A 15,869-nucleotide genomic window follows, 5' to 3' on the forward strand; every position below is an offset into this window, starting at 1 on the left:
AGCCCTCTGCACTCTGAAGAGAGTCTCTGTACTCTACTCCTACCATTATTCTGTTCTCTCCTTGATCTTTTTGCTCCAGTCCCTGGACTTCTTTCTGGATTCTCCAATGTGTTTGGCTCCCTTCACACTCAAAGCCTTTGTAAAGAAGAGTCCCTTTGCTAGAAATACCTCCTCCCCACTTTGTCTACTTAATTACTACTCATCCTTTGTCCCAGTCAGAGGCATTACTTCCCAAGGAAGCTTTACTAAATTAAAGCCCTACGTGTGTGTGTGAGAGAGCCGTTCAGTCGTGTCTGACTCTTTGTGACCTCACGGACTGTAGCCTGCCAGGCTCCTCTGTCCAAGGAATTCTCCAGGCAAGAATATTGGAGTGGGTTGTCATTCCCTTCTCCAGGGGATCTTCCCGACCTAGGGATTGAACTCGGGTCTCCTGCATTGCAGACAGACTCTTTACCATCTGAGCCACCAGGGAAGCCCTTGAACACTACATACATGAAGGATATTCTTGTTTCATGTTCTCAAAGCACTTGTATTTTTTCTTCATAGTACTTATCACACATTTTAATGCTTACCATCACAACTCCTATGCCTACACAGTGGGCATTCAACAAATATTTAAGTGAAGAAAGGGAAAAGGCTAAATAACAGTCATATACTATAAAAAGGTAAGAATATAAAGTTAAGAGATTTCCATTTTAAAAACAAAATCTGACATAAAAGCTAGAGAACAGAGACTCTAAAATTTTTACTGTAAATGTTTATGTAATATCAATTGTGAATTTGTTTCATCAAAATGCAACATGAATCTTTTTTCTGAGCTTTCAAAAAGTTTTTAAAATATTTTTTTAAAATTAAGCTTCCAAATATAACAGAAGCACAACAGGACGCTATAAAAACCACAAGCCATATAAGAACTATCACTATAATTGAACAATATCAAATACACAGCTATACTTAATCCTAAAAGATAATATCACATCAAATTCCATTATCCATTCAGCCTAGTTTTACTGTTTGCTTTGAGTGCTAAACTTCTGCCATTAAAGAAAAAAACAAAACTTCACAAAGTAGTTGATTTATGTCCTTATATTTAGAACTACCTCACCTCTTAACCTACCAGTGTCACAACCTCCTCTCCTGCCCTCACCCGAACCTAATTAGAGTACTAACTTCTGAACTTTATACTGAGACAACCAGAGGTACTTATGCATCTTCACTGGATTCAGTAACCTTTCATTCGGAGTAGCCAAGTTAGGAAGGATATATTTTACAATGTATCCATACCTTACCTAAAAACACATACTCTGGTATATACAAGATACACTGAGAATCATGTGTCTATAGATTGTTTTCTCATTCCAAACAAGATTTGCTTGTAAAGATAAACAAATACCATTTTGGTATGCTAAGATCTGCCTAATGAGGATACCAATTTCTAGTAAATGAAGAGTATATTGAGCATATAACAGGAACTATTTCCAAATAATCTGCTTCTCTGATAGGCCATAAGAGAAAAACTATAATTCTAACAGATTCTGGAACAGGCTTCCACTGATAAAAGATCAAAATTTCACTATACATTTTTATATACCATTTTTATATAACCTGTCCAAGAAATATGTAAAACGAAAAATCTAAACACAAACAAAAGTGCAAAAATGTCATAAAAACTATCTGATGTGAATGTTCAAGCATTTTGAAATTTCAAGAGTTTTGATACCTCAAGAATGACTAGGGAAGAGATGCTCACCTCTGAGCACAGTTCTCTCCTAGGTTCTGAAAGAGACACATGTTAATGACTAAAATAATTCTGCTAAACTGAAATGGTAAAGAGAGTTAAACAGAAAATAAAACCATGGGAGATAGTGACTATGATTCCCATCCCATAAACAAGGAAATTGAAACTCTGAAATGTGGAAATAATTTGTCCATTATCACAAAGCAACTAAGTACAATTAAGTACAAAGTTCTTTCTATGGTGTTCAAGTTATTTTTATTTCAAGTTGGAATTAAAAATCCTATGACATAAAAAGCTAACACAGACTTATCTAGGTTCAGTTTCGTGCTGTTGATTAAACCTTAACATTTAAGCCAAGTAGTCTAAATTGAAGATCGGTTCACAAAAAATGAAAAACAAACCAAAAAAAAGATCAGTTCGTATTAGGAAATAAATACCTGAGATTTCTATCAGAGAGACCACAAGAAGTAAAATTCATATTCTCGTGCAGTGGTCAGACTGGGGGTAAAGTTTCCTCCTTCACAATGGATCAATTTCTGTAAATACATTTTATTGGAACAGTCTTGCCTATTCATTTACGTATCATCTATGGCTGCTTTCTGCTACTAGGGCAGAGGTGAAGGGTTAAGATAAAGACTACATGTCTCATCAAGACTAAAACAGCTACTATCGGCCCCTTTACAGAAAAGGTTTGGCTCTCCTGCTCCAGGGAGTAAGTATTTGATCAAAATCAAGAAGTTGAATATGTATAAATCCCCAAACCAGTTTTCCCATATGAAGAATCATCAATAATAGTCTCCTCAGAGTAAAGATCTATTTTTAATTTGTTAACATCATAATGTCACAAAGAAGACTTTGAAAATAAATTTTTTTAGATGGTGTATAATATATAAGAAATCAACAGATACGTGATCTTATTAAACCAACTGCTTTCACAAAGATTAGCACAAAATTCACTACTTGATTATTTTACTTTTTTATAAAGAGAAATAACTGTACCTCAACAACCTATTGGTTTTGTTAAAGATCAATATTTTTAAAGATTAATACTACAATGCTTATATAAAGAGATACTAGTTTTCAAAAGTTTCCTCCTGGCTTCTAGAAGGTGTGGCCACATGAATTCTTTTTTATTCTTACTTTAAGCTGAAGGAATTAATAAAAAGAATGAACGAAGAATCCAGGAATTAAAATCATCATGCCTTCAATAATAAAACAGCACTATTTAAAATAAAAAGCTTTCAAAATACTAAATATATTGTCGTTTGTAAATAATAAAAATCAAGCACTTCTATCAAACAAGAAAAAAGAAAAAGCCATTTAAAGGCTGAACAAAATCTGAAACATTCAGTGATAACCAAATATGTTTAAAGCCAACCATCTGAAGCAATACTATTGGAGACCATGGGTGAGCATCAAGATCTATAAATACATTTAACACATTCTAATGCACTAGGTATACTAAAATAGCTAACACTATATTTAGCACTTATTATTGCTACATTGTTCTAAAGTAAGGGTTGTCATAAAGTAATCATTTAACCCTCACTATGTACTATTAAGGCTCCCACTTTATAGCTAAAGAAGCCTAAGGAGATAGAGGTTAAGTAACATGTCCAAAGTCATCAAGTCAGCAAGTAGTAGAGGTAGCATTTTAACACACTGATTCCAGAGGCTAACTCCTAACCACTGCATCACAGGTCCTCTCCTACACAAGATTGTAAGGGGGGTGCAGGGCAGACAGGAATGTTTGATAATGAAAGCTCAAGGAACTGGGGCTTTCAAAAATTAAACATTTTACAGTAATTTATAATGTCACTAGAGGAAAAAACTAGTTAATGGTAATCTTCTTTAACAAATAGCTTGATTATACATACCACTGATACAACAATGCAAGATAACAAATACAGAATAATCTCTCAAGATCACACATTTATATTCATGGCTTAAAAATATACAAGATACTTCCAAGTAAGGGGCAAATACAGTGGAGGATTCCTTTCACCTGGACCAACCCCATTCCATCTATGAGAAGAACATAGGAATATAAGCCAATGTCCTCTAAACTCACAATTGAGGAGAGGTGAATTAGTCTCTTTTGTTTTGGGAGGCAACACAATTTTTTTTTTAATTTAAATAAAAGCCACAGCACATCTTATTTCAAGATAATTTACTTATTTCCATAAAGTACTAAGGAGTATTCAGGATACGAGCAGCCATCAGTTATGACCATAAACATAATAACCTGATGATAATTATTTGTGTTAAATAACAGGTCAGAGAATAGACACTAGAAGGCAAGTATGTGCTTACAAATGCAGATGCACACGCACACACACATTCCTGAGACCTTTAAGGTAACATGAAACCTCATGGACATTCCTGAGATCTTTAAGGTAACACCAAGTCTCAAACATTAATCAGAAAAAAATAAATCGTGCTGCTCTACTAACTGTTGAATTTCACATAGAAAAATAGCATCTAGGGAAATGCTGCTCCTAAAGGAGCTTCTCAGTAAGAGATAATAAAATTATTAACTTGCTTTCTCTCTCTATGGCACTTCACAGTCTGGCACAAATTTTCAAATCTCCCAACACTCCACTGCTCTGTATTACAACATTCATTCAATAATCTATACTATTTGAACATGTGTACCTAGTTTTATAAAGGGCCAATTCTGGTCTAGGAATCTCAAAGCATGAGAAGGAATTACTCTTCTAGGTAGAGAAAATATCACAAAAGAAAAACAAAGCTAAGTTAGTGAAGGAGGTAGACTGACGCATCAAATGCAGGGTAGGAAGCTACAGATGAGCTGGAGAATCACAGCAGACTGAGGACTGTGAGGCCGTGGGTGACATGTTAAGGAGCTCAGGTTCTGTCTTTTAACTACTAGGAAATCAATGCTGGGTTTTAAGCAGGGGTACAGCATTGTCAGAACTGCCTTTTAAAATGATTACAACAACAAGATGCACAGAAGATGGGGTTTAAAAGGGCAAGACTGGAGGTAAGGAAGTGAAGGAAACGAATGGATGGAGATGAAGTGAAGGCATGAATGGATGGAAATGCCTAGATTCAAGAAATATTTGGAAGCAAAATCAGCACACGATAAAGCAGAGGAAACCATCTAAAATCATTCCCAAATTCTTGCCTTACACATCTGGGTATCTGACTAAGTGGGGGTGAGCAAGCAGACACTTAAGAGATGAGTGTCAAGCACAGGAGAGACACCAAGACTACAGACACAATGCTGGAGTGATCAGCACACAGGTGGCAGTTAAAACCACGGGAGTAACTGTAATTGCCCAGAAAGGCAGAAGGGTGGTGCGAGCTCCCTGAAGGCAGATAAAAGAATGAACACCAAGAAGAAACTCACAAGCACAGAGGGCAAAAGAGGAGGATAAACAGGAAGGGCAGTCAACTGTACCACAGGCAGTAGATAAGGACTCTAAGGACTGGAGGGTGTGTTGCAATAAGGGTTAATGACTGTCTCGTCAGAGAAAGAAAAAAGGTCAAACAGGAGGGAGAATGAGGAACAAATAAGAGGGAGGCGTTTCAGTCAACTCTTAGGACACCGGGCTGTGAAGAGAAATAAAAGGGGGCCACAAGTAAGTTTCTTTTTTTCCAATGGGAGAGACTTCAGCATGTTTAGAATGAAGAAAAGAAGCTAGCAGAAATGAATAGGTTGAAGATATAGGAAAGAACAAGAGTGATACAGCATGGTTCTGGAAAAGATGGAAAGACATGAGAATATGAAAAAGACAGGAGGCAAGACTGGCTTTGAAAAGAGACAGGATGAAATTGAAGGAAAGTAATGTTACAAAGAATTGTGCTAGGAAAATTGTGGAGAGATGTCCAGAGAATTAACCACTACACTGCCTCAAATTCAGAGATAAAGCAGGAGATCAGATCAGTGTCTAAAAGTAAGAGGGAGATTAACTGAGGAGACTGGTGAACCTATGGAATAATAACAAAATGAACAGGCAAAAGAACTGAGAACAAGTGATGAGTACAGTATGGATCACACACAACGAAAAAACCTGAGAAGACAGTGTTCAGGACTATACCCCCAGCACTCAGAACAATGCCTGCTATGTCACAGCCGTCCAAAACTGTGCTGAATTAATGAATGGTAAAATGTGTATCATACTAAGGAAATTTTATGTAACACAAAATGATACAGAAGAAAAAAGACTTAGGTCTGAATCTGGGTTCATACTAGTAGTGCTACCTTGGAGTTTCTTTTTAAGAAATCTCATCTTCCTCATCTACAAAACAGGGATACAAGCTCCCTTTCAGAGTTGCTATCAGTAATAAACAAAACAGGTAAGTTTCACAAAAGAATACAGGTGATAACTCCAAGTTGTTGTTGTTGAGTCACTAAGTTATGTCTGACTCTTTGTGACCCCATGGACTGCAGTGTGCCAGGCTTCCCTGTCCTTCACTAACGCCTGGAGTTTGTTCAAATTCATGTCCACTGAGATAACTCCAAGAGAGAAGGTTAACCCGTGACATGAATACTTCAGTGACCACCAAATTACTTTTGTTAACTGGGTCACTGATATAGGATCCTCTGAAGCAACAGACTAGGTTGAAGACGGCAACATTCCAAGGTGGAGGTCAAAAATCCTGGGTCATCTATCACCACATAATGCTAAGTAACAAAAGAGAACCCGAATGTTGTAATGACCACATTCTAGTATGCACAGAAAATAAAAACAAGAGATTAATATGTAAAAATTGCAAAGGACTTACATTATTGTATTTTTTGTTTCTCCTCAAACATTAGTTTTGATTATATAAGACTTAAAAAAATACAGTTTAAAGTTGGATCCACGAACACATTTTTCTCCTCTCCAAACATTAGTTTTGATCACACAGCTTAGGCAAATACAGTTAAAAATTGGACCTGACAACATATCAAGCAAACTATGAATTACAGAATGCCATCTAAGCTCATCTCCTAAGAATTAATCAATGGCTTAAATAATAATACAGTTGATCATTTACTATTTGCCAGGTGCTGTTTATGTGCTACTACATATTATTAAACCTTTAATTCTTACAAGAAATCTATCAGGTAAGTAACAATACTATTTCCATTTTTCTGACTAAGAAAAAGTTAAACAACCTGCCCCAAAGCACACAACTGGGAAGTGGCAGAGTTTGGGCTCCACCCTGCAGTCTGGCTCCAGAGCTCATAAGCTTGATACAATGAAGCAAGGCTTCTGCAATGGCCTGGCTCTAGGTGTCACAGTCACGGTATCAACCTCTAAGGACAACCAGCACTTCACATTTAAGTCTCATCTCTGACACCCAGCACCTTCACACTACCATTTAAACTGATATAAGCTACTGTGAGAAGAGTTACCAGCTCACTGTGGGCTGGAGAGGGCTTCTCTTGCACACCATCATATACCTATTTCTATAGGCATCTAGAAGGCCTGACTGTATGCAGACTAACATACAGAAGCAAGAAATGAGGCTCCCTGTATTCCAAATGAACTGCTATATATGAAGCCAAAACAGGAATTATTATTCTAAAGGACAGCTCACCACAAGATAAATCGCATGCCCCTATGCTTGCCATAAATATTCAGAGACCACATATGCAAACATAAAATTTACATTTACGCTACTAAATGTTTAAAAATTTTCTTTGGACTGTAAGATATAAATGCTCATGACAAAGTAAACACACAAGGTTCTTATGAGGCTGCATAAGTTAAAACAAAAAAACCCTTAGCTCTCCGTCCCCCATCCCGGCCATTATCAAATGCTTCAGAAAGCTTCTAATTCTTCTACTAGTGTTCATAGTAAGTGAATACTTTAACATATCTCTAAAAGGAATACAAACATGTAGAAATCCCTTGTAATTTTTATCCTACCTAATATTACTTGATTTCAGATGCTCCTCTGATTTCAAGTTTCCGGTCCTCATCTGGGACTTAAATGAAACGTTTTCTCCCACAATGACTATCTGCAAGAACATCCAATTTCTCATAAGGTAGAATGGTTTAAGACATTCTAGATAGACGAGAGGAGGAAAATATGAGTTAACCCACAATAACAGAGAACCCCCTTGAAGTTAAATTATTTTCTCTTTAAAATGATCAATGTCAAAGGCAAAAGAAAAGATATCATGGCTTTTTTCCTTGTTATATTTAGTTTCTGAGAGCACACATTTTAAAATTCTGTTTTGTATATATCTAAAATTCTAGTTTGGGATCCAACTGTTACTCTAATCTCCCTGCCTGAAACCTGAGTGATCTCTAAATCAGTTACCCAGAAGGGTTCTTGTGGTACACCAAGGTTCAGGAGCAGATGGCTGGTCCAAGCAGGACTATGTATGGACGGAAAACCATGTAAAGCAATCAAACCACAATTATAGAAGGTACAAAAAAAGCTTACATTCTGAGACCAGCTAGAAGGCAGGTATTTAGATTTTCAGTCACTCAATGAACAACGTATGCATGCTAAGTTGCTTTAGTCATGTCTGACTCTTTGCGACCCTATGGACCTGTAGCCCACCAAGCTCCTCTGTCCATGGGATTCTCCAGGCAAGAATATTGGTTGCCATGCCCTTCTCCAAGGGATCCTTCCGACCCAGGGATTGAACCTGCGTCTCTTATGTCTCCTGGATTGGCAGATGGGTTCTTCACCACTAGCGCCACCTATGAAGCCCTACTGAATAATAATTTGGTTATTTCTCTGCACTAAACAGAGCGTTAAGGACTAGGTATACAATGGTAAACAAAACATTACAGCTCCTACCAGATTTAAATTCTAATGTGGAGACAGCCCAACAGTAAAGAGGAGGCAGCAGAAGGTAGTGGTTAAAGGCATGGGCTTGGATATCACACTGTACTCAAGGGCATGCTGGGAATAACTCAAGCCACTTGCACAATTTCTTTCAGACACCAATTTAACTTAAAGATTTGGGCAAAATAAATTTGAGCAATTATTATTAAATATTGATAACCACTTACACTTAAAATTATTATGTGGCAGATTCTATACTAAATGCTTTACACATTGATCTCACAGAATGGGAAAATAAAATGTCGCAGTTAAGTATCATATTCAGATTGCCTGGGTTCAAACCTCGCTCAGCTATTTACTAGCTGTGTAACTTTAGGAAAATTACTTCTCTATGCCCTAATTTTATCAGCAGTAAGAAGGAGATAACAAAAGTACCCACTTCACTGACATGTTTTGAGGATTAAATGAGGTAACAGAAATAAAACATCAAGGATTGTTCCTTGTTATATAAGCCCTCAAAAACTGTTATTATTGTCATTATTATCATTATAGGTATTGTTACTCTGCCCAACAATCCTAAGACGTAAATGCTATTATTATCCTCATTTTAAAATTAGGAAACTGAAGCTAAGAATGCACATTAATTGATTCTAGAACAGAAGACAAAGTTATTCATAATTTTAAATAATAAAACATCAATATTAAGAGAAATTTCAAACATGCAGCAGGTCTATGTGGACTCTGGCTCCATACTTCCAACACATATTTAATCACCTGTGATTTTAGTTGCATTTTAGTGGAAAAGACTAGGAGAAAACACCTCATGACAAAACCCAAGTTCATTGGTATAGCATGTTAAGTCCCACAGCTTCCAAATATACATGTTAGGACCCAATAAACAAAATTACTTTTAGTTCCCTGCTCTTTTGCCCACTGCATCTTGATTCATGCTTTCACTCGACCTGAAATGCCTTTCCCCTTCCTTCTTTGTCTGGTTAACTCCTTTTTGTATTTTAACAGCAACTCCTGTAACAGGGACTTGGCTTGGCCAAGCACTCCCAATGAATCTTAAAGTCCACTTCTTTAGCAGCACTGACAGCACTATGATGAAGTTACCCATTTACACGTTTCCTGCACTAGAGATTATTTATTCTATTAGATGATGTAGGCTAGGATGGTGGTTCACAACACTATTGGACTCAATGCTTAAAAAAAAAGATATTCTTTGCAACAATGCTTTTATCTTCCTGAAATAAAACATAAGATGATATATTCATTTAACACATTAAAATGAATAAATGCCTTCTACAAGGAAAAATAAAAAGAAAGAAATTTTTAATAAAACTAGTATCACAATATACAAGTGGTCGGGTAAGACTATTCTTTAAGAAATAATGAAGTTATCAGTGCTTGTGCATAACATGTGGCTTGCGGTATCTCAGTCTCCCAGACCAGAGACTGAACCTGGGTTGGTGGCAGTGAAAGTGCCAAGTCTTAATCACTGGACCACTAGGGAGTTCCTGTAGATACTTTTAAGAAAAGGTTAACAGAATTCCAAAGTCAGGAAAATGAAAGTAAAAATCTAAGTAGACATGAGAATTAAAATGAGTTTCAATGTAAGTAACAGCAAATCAAATTTACTGGAAATGCTAAGAGAAAAATAACCTGACATGGGGACAGCATGATAAGACAAAGGATAAAGAGCTGACCTGAAGAAAATAAGGGTGTGACTATATCCCTTGTAGGAAACTAAGATTAGGTTGGAAAAAGAAACAGTAAATAGTCCTTTATATGATGTAAAACACCATATAAATTTAGGTTAGGGAAAAGTAAAGTACAACTTCCCAATTTGGAGTATAACGTGGGATATGGACAAGTTAATTAACTCAGCCAGTAACAATACTAAGATACTGTCTGATTTAGCTGAAGAAAACAATCTGTACATTATTATGGTATATACAGAAATTTCTACTTCTGTGGTCTCCAAAATTTGAGAGATATAAAAAAAGTCAAATCTGACTGTTCCACCCAGGAACCATTATTTAACCTATACTTTCAGACATCAGTTTATTTAGTCAGGTTCCTTTTTTCTTTATTATTTACCTATTTGTCTAAAGAAAGGGGTGATGCATTATAATAAAATAATCTAACACACCTGATACCAATCATAGAGGGCCTACAGCAGACTGTTACATTAATGGCCCCCAGTGAATCACACATCCCCTGGCATTTGTCCCATTGTGAACTCTCTTCACACAGTGACCTTGGGGTTGGCCGTGTGACTTACTTTGGCCAATACTTCAGGAAGTGTGACACAAATGGAGGCTGGACAAACACTTGTGCATTTAGGCTTGCCCTGCTGTTACGCCTTCACAATGTTATAAAGCAGAGGAGACAGGCGACCTGGAAAGAGGAGACCCCATTTTCCCACCTATGACAGTCATCCCACTTGACAGTTGAGACATTTAAGTGAGGCCATCTTGGGCCCTTCAGGACACTGAGTCACTGGATGACCAGTTAGCCAACTTGACCTGGATAGTCCGAGAGAGGGGACACCTTTGGATATGTTGAGCAAAGAAGCTCCATGACCTAACCTAGATTTTAACACGTTCCACTGAGCCACTATGTCAAGAATGTACTGGCTTGAACCAGTAGGCAGCAATGGAGAGAATAAAATGTGATCAGATTTTGACCAACAGGGTTTGCGGAGTGAAATTTTAAACACACAGAGAGAGATAGGAATCAAAAACGATTCATGAGGATTTGTCATTTACTAGCTAAAGATAAAAGTAGGTACAGGGTAAAGAGTTCATTCTGGACAACAATGCTTGGCACATGGTGTTATATAAACCACTTGCTAGTGTTTTTTATGATGATGGTAACTTTAAGATATTATACATTCATGTGAATATATACTAACAGTTATTAAAGAATCTGAAGGATTTAAAGGATCCTTTATCATTTAAATGACCCTGAATCATTTAAAGGAAAGATATGTAACCACAGAAATCCATCTTGGGAGTCATCAGCACAAGGCAAGAAATGACAAGGGAATAGTAAAAAGACAATTAATGACAACAGAAAAAGGAGGGAAACTTGAAGTTCTGTGGTATAGTGGAAGCCAAATGAAGAAGGAGCTTCAAGAAAAGAAGGTAGAATCAGTAAGTGCTGCTCGTTCAGCAAGTAAAATGAGGCCTCAGAACTGAATACTGGATTCAGTATGCGGAAGTCACTGAGGATCTGTTAGGAACAATGTGGGCAGTGAAGTGGGAGCATCAGCCCATGGACTGACTTTAAAGTAAAACAGGAGGAAAGGGACACTAAAACTGAGTTTACATACATTTTTCTGGGAAGGAGAGGCAAGAAAGTGAGGGTCAAAAGTTTTTAAGAAGGAATATACGTTCTTTTTAATGAAATGGAATAGGATAAATAACAAGAGAAGAATTCAATGGAGACGGAAAAAAAAGGCTGAAAACAACATCTCATGAATGCCAGAGGGGGTTATATAAGTTTCTTTAAATATAATACAGTTTAAAAGGCTAAAACACTCCTGAATGAAGGAATAAAACTTGAAGCAAATAATATAAAGAAAGACAAGTAATAATCAGTGAAGACTAGGGTGAATGGCAAGTGGATTACAGAAATCATTCTCAATTTAACTTTCATAGCAATCTGAGGTAACTACTATTTTTTTGGTTTTTAAAAACAAAGAAACAAAGACTCAGAGATTTTAGGAAACTTGCCCAAGATCACAAAGGTAGTAAATGCTAGGACTGAGGTTCAAATCCAAGTGTATCAGAATTCCAGAACCTTGCTGTTACTATTCAGTCGCTAACTCGTGTCCAAACTTTGTAACCCCATGAACATGCCCAGTCTCTGTCCTCCAAGGAGCTTGCTCAAATTCATATCCATTTGAGTTGGTGATGCTATCTAACCATCTCATCTTTTGCTTTCAGTATTTCCCAGTATCAGGGTCTTTTCCAAAGAGTCAGCTCTTTGCATCAGGTGGCCAAAGTATTGGAGCTTCAGCTTGAGTCCTTCCAACGAACATCCAAGGTTGATTTACTTTAGGATTCAGTTCAGTTCAGTTGCTCAGTCGTGTCCAACTCTTTGAGACCCATAGACTGCAGCATGCCAGGCTTCCCTGTCCATCACCAACTCCCAGGGCTTGCTCAAACTCATGTCCATCAAGTTAGCAATGCCGTCCAACCATCTCATCCTCGGTCGTCCCCTTCTCCTTCTGCCTTCAATCTTTCCCAGCATCAGGGTCTTTTCAAATGAGTCTGTTCTTCATATCAGGTGGCCAAAGTATTGGCGTTTCACTTTCAGCATCAGTCCTTCCAATGAATATTCAGGACTCATCTCCTTTAGGATTGACTGATTAGATCTCCTTGCAGTCCAAGGGGCTCTCAAGAAGTCTTCTCCAACACCACAGCTCAAAAGCATAAATTCTTCGGCACTCAGCTTTCATTACAGTCCAACTCTCACATCCATACACGACTACTGAAAAAACCATAGCTTTGACTAGATGGATCTTTGTTGGCAAAATAATATCTCTGCTTTTTAATATGCTGTCTAGGTTGGTCATAGCTTTTCTTCCAAGGATCAAGCATATTTTAATTTCATGGCTGCAGTCACCATCTGCAGTGATTTTCAAGCCCCCCAAAATAAAGTCTGTCACTGTTCCCACTGTTTCCCCATCTATTTGCCATGAAATGATGGGACTGGATGCCATGATTTAAATTTTTTGAATGTTGAGTTTTAAGCCAACTTTTTCACTATCCTCTTTCACCTTCATCAAGAGGCTCTTTAGTTCTTCTTCGTTTTCTGCCATAAGGGTGGTGTCATCTGCATATCTGAGGTTATTGATATTTCTCCTGGCAATTTTGATTCCAGCTTGTGCTTCACCCAGCCCGACATTTTGCATGATGTACTCTGCAAGCAAGTTAAATAAGTAGGGTGACAATATACAGCCTTGACATACTCCTTTCCTGATTTCGAACCAGTCTGTTGTTCATGTTCTACCGGTTGCTTCTTGACCTGCATACAGATTTCTCAGGAGGCAGGTCAGGTGGTCTGGTATTCCAATCTCCTGAAGAATTTTCCAGTTTGTTGTGATCTGCACAAAGGCTTTGGCATAGTCAATAAAGCAGAAGTAGATATTTTTCTGGAACCCATCTTGCTTTTTCGATGATCCAATGAATGTTGGCAAAATCCTTTAGGATTGCCTGGTTTGATCTCCTTGCAGTCCAAGGAACTCTCAAGAGTCTTCTCCAGCACCACAATTTGAAAGCATCAATTCTTCAGCGCTCAAGACTCCTTTACGGTTCAACTCTCACATCCATATATGACTACTGGAAAAACCATAGCTTTGACCATACAAAAGCTTTTGTTGGCAAAGCTTTTTAATACACTGTCTAGGTTTGGCATAGGTTCCAAGGAACAAGTATCTTTTAATTTGATGGCTTCAGTCACGCCCGCAGTGATTCTGGAGCCCAAGAAAATAAAATGTCACTGCTTCCACTTTTTGCCCTTCCTTTTGCCATAAAGTGATGGGACCAGATGCCACAAGCTTAGTCTTTTTTAACGTTGTGTTTCAAGCCAGTTTTTCACTCTCTTCTTTTACCCTCATCAAGAGGCTCTTTAGTTCCTCTTTACTTTCTTCCATTAGAGTGGTATCACAGGCCTATCTGATAACCTAAACTTCACTTATTCATTATTCCATAACAATACAGACCTCAATTTTCAACAATTCATATATTCAAAGTTAAATTGTGAGTATATTATTGTTGATGACTTTGTTCAGAGCTTTCCTTTTTAATAGCTTTAAAATTTAAAGCTTCTGTTCTTCAATGTAGACCATTAAAAAAAGTGAGATAGCAAGCTAATGTGTATATACAAACACATACAGAGGCTTTACATTCAAAACATTAAAGAGAACTCAGTAATAAGACAATCAATTTGAAAAATGGGCTAATGATTTAGATACTACAAAAGAAGATACACAAATGGCCAATAAGCACATGAAAAGGTGCTCAACATCTTCAGTCGTCTGAAAATGCAAGTCTACGAGATACCAATGCATGTGCACTGGAATGGTGAAAATCAAAGAGATTATCAATACCAAATATTGAAGGAAAGGTTATGGAATAACCAGAACCCTTATAACACTGCTACTAAGAGTAACAAAATGTTATAATCGCGTTGGCAAACAGCTTGGTAATTTCTAAAAAAGTTGTACGTGTACTTACTATATGACCTATCAATTCCACTCCTAGGTATTTACCAAAAGAAATGAAAACATGTCCATGAAAAGACTTTCACATTATATTCCTAAAGCTTTATTCAGAATAGCAGAAAAGTAGACACAACCAAAAGGTTCATTAAAAGATCAATGGATAAATAAATTGTGGCAGTCACATGATGAAACAGTTGTTGTTCAGTCACTCAGTCACGTCGGCCTCTTTGCAACCCCATGGACTACAGCACATCAGGCTTCTCTGTCCATCACCATCTCTGGGTGCTTGCTCAAACTCATGTCCATTGAGTCAGTGGTGCCATCCAACCATCTCATCTCTGTCGTTCCCTTCTCCTCCTGCCCTCAATCTTTCCCAGCATCAGGATCTTTTCTAATGAGTCAGTTCTTCCCATCAGGTGGCCAAAGTACTGGAGTTTCAGTTTCAGCATCAGTACCTCCAATGACTAGTCAGGACTGATTTCCTTTAGGATGAACCAGTTTGACCTCTTTCAGGTCCAAGGTACTCTCAAGAGTCTTCTCCAACACCACAGCTCAAAAGCATCAGTTCTTCAATGCTCAGCTTTCCTTATGGTCCTACTCTCACATCCATACATGACTACTGGAGAAACCACAGCTATGACTATATGGACCTTTGTCGGCAAAGCAATGTCTCTACTTTTTAGCATGCTGTCTAGGTTGGTCATAGCTTTTCTTCCAAGGAGCAAGCGTATTTTAATTTCATGGCTGCAGTCACCATCTGCAGTGATTTTGAAGCCCCCCCCCCAAATTAAGTCTGTCACTGTTCCCACTGTTTCCCCATCTATTTGCCATAAAGTGATGCCATCATCTTAGTTTTCTAAGCCAGCCTTTTCACTCTCTTCTTTCACCTTCACCAAGAAGCTTCTTAGTTCCTCCTGGCTTTCTGCTGTAAGGGTGGTGTCATCTGCACATCTGAGGTTATTGATATTTCTCCCGGCATCTTGATTCCAGCTTGTGCTTCTCCACAATAAATAGGAACAAACTACTGATTCATGCAACAAAGAGGATTATTCTCAAAAATATTACGTCAAGCAAAAGAATTTGGACCTAACAAGAGTATGTACTGTATTATTTCATTTATGAAGTTCTGGAACA

At 37.6% G+C, this 15,869-nt stretch overlaps 1 protein-coding gene across 7 annotated transcripts in view; it reads right to left on the reverse strand.

The window, feature by feature from the left end:
- SMG7 (SMG7 nonsense mediated mRNA decay factor) overlaps window positions 1-15,869 on the reverse strand; it is a 77,416-nt gene that overhangs the window by 39,290 nt on the left and 22,257 nt on the right. For 5 of the 7 annotated variants that reach the window (XM_070473954.1, XM_070473955.1, XM_020898462.2 and 2 more), the window contains exon 2: window positions 7,624-7,762. The exons of 1 other annotated variant lie outside the window; for it this stretch is intronic. In XM_070473954.1, the coding sequence (XP_070330055.1) occupies window positions 7,624-7,739 (116 nt within the window). In that variant the 5' untranslated portion in view covers window positions 7,740-7,762. Of the gene's footprint in view, window positions 1-7,623; window positions 7,763-15,869 lie in introns of those variants that run through there. One more of the 7 variants, XM_020898458.2, reaches the window with a different exon arrangement.

Source organism: Odocoileus virginianus, chromosome 11, assembly GCF_023699985.2.
Source record: "Odocoileus virginianus isolate 20LAN1187 ecotype Illinois chromosome 11, Ovbor_1.2, whole genome shotgun sequence".
Classification (NCBI taxonomy): domain Eukaryota; kingdom Metazoa; phylum Chordata; class Mammalia; order Artiodactyla; family Cervidae; genus Odocoileus; species Odocoileus virginianus.